The 6,000-nt window shown below is 41.8% G+C and overlaps 1 protein-coding gene across 1 annotated transcript in view; it reads left to right on the forward strand.

Moving 5' to 3' along the window:
* Nucleotides 1-5,700, forward strand: part of cep192 (centrosomal protein 192) — a 31,170-nt gene extending 25,470 nt beyond the window's left edge. Inside the window, exons 46-52 of the mRNA XM_083990053.1 lie at nt 462-538; nt 782-877; nt 1,416-1,535; nt 2,420-2,532; nt 3,063-3,189; nt 3,707-3,765; nt 5,465-5,700. Of these exons, the coding sequence (XP_083846179.1) occupies nt 462-538; nt 782-877; nt 1,416-1,535; nt 2,420-2,532; nt 3,063-3,189; nt 3,707-3,765; nt 5,465-5,597 (725 nt within the window). The 3' untranslated portion in view covers nt 5,598-5,700. The remainder of the gene's footprint in view (nt 1-461; nt 539-781; nt 878-1,415; nt 1,536-2,419; nt 2,533-3,062; nt 3,190-3,706; nt 3,766-5,464) is intronic.
* Nucleotides 5,701-6,000: the final 300 nt, after the last annotated feature.

Here is a 6,000-nt window from a genome sequence, read left to right on the forward strand (position 1 = left end):
TTACAATTAACGATGAACGAACATCTCGCAGCAAATCTTGCGGATGCGCACAAACATCAACAGAGCCACTGGGAGCTACTGCTACAATAAGGATAAAAACAGAGATCAAATACATTTTTTCCGGACAACTTTTTCATGTGGCGGCTTCAGGACACTTGGGTCAGTACAGATGAGCAGTATGGAGGTATCTGGATGTGTGTGTTTTGGATGATTCAAAAGTGAACTCTATCCGCCGCCATTACTGTATATTAAAATCTGTTGCCAGTCGGACCCCACCTGGAACTCCAAAAGCGTTTTGATGACTCTGAAAGTTCTCCAAACCCTTTTTTGGCATGACGGTGAGTAGACAATGGGTGAATTATCGATTTTGGGTGAAGTATCCCTTTAAGGTTTGTAGTTGTCTTCACTGCACTGTGTGTCCCTGTGAGAGACTCAGACTCTGTGTTGCTCCTGTGCTGCAGAGGCCCAGCTGGAGGTGCAGAATGGGGAAGAGGAAGTGAGGTGGTACCTGTCTTCTTTTGCCCCTCCATACGTCAAGGTGCCTTTTTTAAATTCTGATCTCTGTCTTTTGTCCTGTTTCCTTTTGGTATCTCTAGATGCTTTGACTCTTATTTCCAGTTTCTTAGATTTTTTGTTGTTGTCTTACTTAGGTTTACTAGTCTGCCCGAAGTCTTTTCTTTTGTCTCATGACTCACTACAAGTTCCTCATATTTTTATCTTCATGACAATTGTGTCATAGCAATGACTCGTGTTAAGGTTTTTGTCCCCTATCTTTCCTCAGGGGGTTGACAACAGTGGAGATGTGTACCGGGCCACCTACGCTGCTTTCAGATGCTCCAGGGTTTCGGGGATTCTGGGAGTTCATGAGAAGATGCAGGTAAATACTACTCACGTCCAGCTACACTCACTTTAACAGGACAGGGTTAGATTTACTGAAAATGTTAAAGTTACACGATGACTTCAATTCACTTCAGCAAATTCAGTCGTGCTCTGGACACCTGTGTTGAATAATTAAAGTGAATCCCCACCAGGACCTTGCAGTGAAAATATGGTCTTCTGAAAATTTACAATCTTCCCCTGAATAATTCTGTATTTGTCCCTTTCAAGGCTCTCAGCTGTTTCTGTTTATTTGTAATGTCAAAATGTGATTTGTTTTATTTTTCTTTGTTTTTATTCCACTTTCAACATTTACATAATCACATTCACCTCTCTCTCTCTCTGCTGCTGCTTTCTTAGGACGTGATACTAACAAGGACATAATTGCAATTAAGACAAAACAAAAGGAAAATAAATAACATTTGTTTTCTTTTTGATTGGTTTTGTAATTTTTAAATGTTTGGCTTTCAGACAATTGTTTCTAATGCTGACAAACATTAGAGAAAACAATTATAATTTAGCTTTTCTTCCTCTCCCAGGTCCCGATTACCTTCCTGCCCAGAGACAGAGGAGACTACGCACAGTTCTGGGACTTGGAGTGTCACCCGGTGTCGGAGCCCCAGCAGAAATCCCGAACCCGCTTCCAACTCTGTGGCACTGTGAGGACTCACTTAGTCGTTGTGTTACTCTAACTTGTCCCAGGATTCACACACGACACTGCAGGACAATGTACAAGCACAAGTTGGGCACATGCAGAGATTTAATATCATCCTAAATGCCTGATGAGAGCTGATTGATGGCTGTGATGTCCAAATCAACCATTTTTATCAGACATTTTAAACAGCAAATAATTATATGCATTTATAAATTAAGTTGTTTAATGCTCCAACGCCTCACTGAGTTGCTTTAGCTATAGCCCCACAGGGGGAAAATGCTCACTACAGTGTCATTAACTTGAAACCTACTGGTTTAAAAGAAACTGCATGTGTGGTTGCACCTTAACTATTGCTTTGTAGTGTTAGTAGTGACAGAATTAACAAATGAGGAAAGTGGGTTGTGGGATGGGAAGAAGAGGCACCCTGCTGAGAAAAGGCCTGCAGGTTTCACGTGTCTGCTGCTTTTAATGTGAAGTGTTTTGACAGACCCAGTTAACTTAAGAGCATACATAACACAGCGAGTGGGTGTCGGATAGACGCCTCCACTTAGGCAGGTTAAGTGGCGACTGAGGATGGCGGCGCTTGTGTTATTGTTGTCGTATTTCTTAGATGCTACAGTTGGTGCTAAATTATTCATCAGTGTTAAACGCTAATGTGTGACTGCAATTTGAAAAACTCAGATCTGGTTTCGTGCATCTCAGTCTGGGTTGAACTGGCTGTGTGAGAAGTTTTTTATTTAGTTATGTAGAATATCAACATGATTTTTAAACTTGAAATATTTCACAGAGTCGGTTCTACTTCATCTGGTAGTTTTTGGCGCATGTTCCTTTTAGCGCTTCAGGAGCTTACTAGCCAAGACTTTAAAGTTTTCATCTGTGTGTCTAAAGGGAATAAAGTCCGGACCGGTGGAAGGACGGCAGGAAGGAGACCACTCTCTAGTGAAAACAGAGCCCACAGTCAAGAGCAGAAAGAGAGCTGAAGGCTCAGCAGGCAAATCCAGGTAAGACCTACTGAGAGATTAAGAATAACTGTGGACTGAGCGCAGAGGGGAGACATGTGGCATTTATCTTGTGTAAAGGAAAGCTCAGTGCGGAGGGCCCTCGTGGACTAGGAATTTAAGTCGCTGCTACATCCAGTTGGTGATGTTGGTGCATGTTAAACTCAATGTATTCTTCCTGTCATCTCTTAGTTGTGCGAGACATGATAAAAAGCCTTGAAAGAACAAAAAGAAATACAAATTAGATGCACTTTTGATACATAAAATAAATGGGCGGTCTTATAATTTGTGGCATATTAAATTGCCTCCAGTCTTCCTCATGAAATTTAATTATAGCTCCAGTGCTCGGTGTGTAAAAGTCATTTATATATTGATTTTTCAAAGCTGCCACTATTTTACAATATTAAAAGAAAAAAAAAAACATACCGTAGTTTAATGTATGGGGTGTCTTTGTTCTGGAGAAGCGTTTCATTCTGATGGTAATTGTTATGCCTCCTCATCCTGTCTAAACTGGCACACTTTGTACTTCTCAGCCAGGAGGAGGCTGTGCGGAGGGGTGTGTACTCTCCACAGGATCTGTACACCTTCCCAGCCACACGGGTGGGTGAGTCCAGCTCTCTGAAGGTCAGCATCCGCAACAACTCGTCCAACACGCACGAGGTGAGGCATGCCTTAATTCCTATCAAGACATAATACAGACGGACAGAAATACAGTATATACATACATATCTATTAGCATGAGAATTATAGCAGGAAAAGGACGGTTTAAAATTCAATTTTCAGCAATTTTCCTGCTTCCAGATGAGATTTAACCAGTGCAGACAAGTGACAAGTAAAATGAAAAACTGAATGATGATGCCCTTGTCTATAGGGCTCAAGGACTCATTGAATGGTTTGAGTATGAAAATTATATAGATCATATGCATAGGCTTCATGCATAAGATCTGAACTCAGTTGAAGACCTCTGAGAGACATTTAACCAATGGTGTTGGACACTTTTCCTTTAATTTGTCACCTGCCTGTATAGTAGCTCCCATTGTATATACTGTTATTCCATAATGTAAATAGAGAATTGCATGACTTGTTGATGTGATAACGCTCCGCTCCCTAACAACTGTGACTGTGTGCAATGCATGGACTTGATATTTGTTGTCTGGCTTCTCTAATTGACTTGCAGCTGAAATTTGTAAACTCTAGGGAGCCCTTCCACATCAAGCACTCCAAATACTCCCTGAGGTGAGTCCAGAGGTCTTTATCCCTGAGCTGAAACGCTCTCTCACTCTGCACCTGTGATAGTACAAGCCATGTGATGCACAGTGGGAGTCCCAGTATTTAGTAACTTTTTTTCTTTTTCTTTTTATAATCACTGCCTAGGTCTGTTTGTGGTTTCTTCTCACTGTGCTCAACTTCTTTGATGCTAAACGATAATGTTTTAGTCAAAACATGTAACTTTAGTCTGTGTAACGTTTTCCCATCGCAAATGCTCACCATGGGAGGGCGGTCCCGTGAGCTGCTGGGACCCGGTGGGTGATGTTTCTATATACGGTGCACACTTGAGGCCTCGAGGAGTGCTGGTGTTTTTGTCTAACTAAGGCCTTTGGGAGGCTTTTGCTTGGCCACAGGTACTAGCTGTGTGTGCTCTGCTGTGCTGTGCTGACGAGGGACTGTGCTCAGAGTGGGCAGAACATATGTTTAGTGCTTTTTAAATCAGATAAACAACATATACAGAGATGCATTCAATGGCATAGGTAAAATTGCCTTGAACAAAAATGAAGCTCTCAAAGGGATAGATCAACATCTTGGCAAATTGTCCCATAGCCATAATCCCTATAGTTTTAAGAGTAGGTTTGTTACCTTTAATTGTCGGTGCAAGCTATTTTTAGAAGGGCGGAGCAGAGCCGTGAGCTGCTCAGAGCTACGCTACGGAGGCTAATGGGATTTCTTGGTTTCCCTCATGAGGCGTTTCAGCAGACTTGCTGAAAAACTGTACCCGATGGGAGCGCGTATCAGCGGTTTTGCACAAATTTACCTTGAAAACAACTCCGTCTTGTAATGTTCTGATATTATCTCATAGCGTGGTGAATGTGCAGGTCACAACTTGTCCACCAAAGTGTTTTGGAGTTGTTGGATTGTGCATTTGATGAGTTTGATGAGGGAAACCAAGAAATCCCATTAGCCTCCGTAGCGTAGCTCTGAGCAGCTCACGGCTCTGCTCCGCCGTTCTAAAAACAGCTTGCACCGACGATTAAAGATAACAAACCTACTGCGATGACTTATAGGGATTATGGCAATGGGCCAATTTGCCAAAATGTTGAACTATCCCTTTAAATCATGTCTTCATGACATGATTTAAAGGGAGCCAGCCCTGCTATAGATGTGTTGTGTGCATTGTGTGGCTTCATTGTAGCCTTGTGGTGACCACACGCTCTCATACAGTGGTATGCAAAAGTTCAAAATTTCCGTTAATGTGAACAGTTCAGCAAGTGGAAGATAAAATGATCTCCAAAAGGCATAAAGTTACAGATGACACATTCCCTTTACATTTTAAACAATATATATATTCTTTTTATTTTCAACTCTTACATTTTCAAAATGTCAGAAAGGGAAAAGGGCCTGCAGCAAAGTTTTATATTTAGTTTAAATATTGCAAAAGAGTGTTTCATGTTTAACTTTATGGAGATCATTTCATCCTCCACTTGCTTAACTGTTCACATGAACAGATATTTTGACCAGGGGTGTCCAAACTTTTGCATGATGCCACTGTATCCACGTCTACACATAACACAATGATTCTGCCCCATTTATTGTCTGTTACGTTGTTTAAACCTAATTCATGTGTCATAATTCATAAAGTTTAATCCTGACTGTTTGATTTTCAAATTGAAGTAATTGTCTTTTCATGTAGTAACTGTCGTTCTTCTGTCTCACCCATTAGATCGCAGCACTATCTGAAGCTCCCCGTCCAGTTCAAGCCCACCACTGCAGGCAGACACGCAGGCTTGCTGCTCGTCCAGTCAGAAACAAGTGGAAATCTTGTTATTCAGCTGATCGGTGAGGCATCGCCTTGAATTTCACCATCCCACCAGCCTACGCCACCTCCTCATGCTAACTGGCTCTGGGTGGATGCTCCTCTCTGTGCTATTCATCATGGAACAGAGAGGAGAAAAGGGGGGAAGGAAAAAAAAAAAGACTCCAAAGCGATAAGGATGAAATAAAAACAACAACTCTGGACTTAAATCATTCCTTGTCATCATATTTGGAGCCGTAGACTGCAGCTGATTATAACTGGAGATGACTGTGGATCCACTGCCAACACAACCCCCTTCTGCAGGTGTTTGCAGCTGGCCAGAGAAAAATATTTGTGCCTGAAGCCTGAACATTTGTTTTTTTTTTACTGGCTCACAATTAAATCTGCACCACGCTGGCATTTCAGAGAATTAATGATTTTTCAGTCTGTTGACTGTGGATCTG

This window comes from Trachurus trachurus (assembly GCF_905171665.1).
Source record: "Trachurus trachurus genome assembly, chromosome: 16".
Taxonomy (NCBI): Eukaryota; Metazoa; Chordata; class Actinopteri; order Carangiformes; family Carangidae; genus Trachurus; species Trachurus trachurus.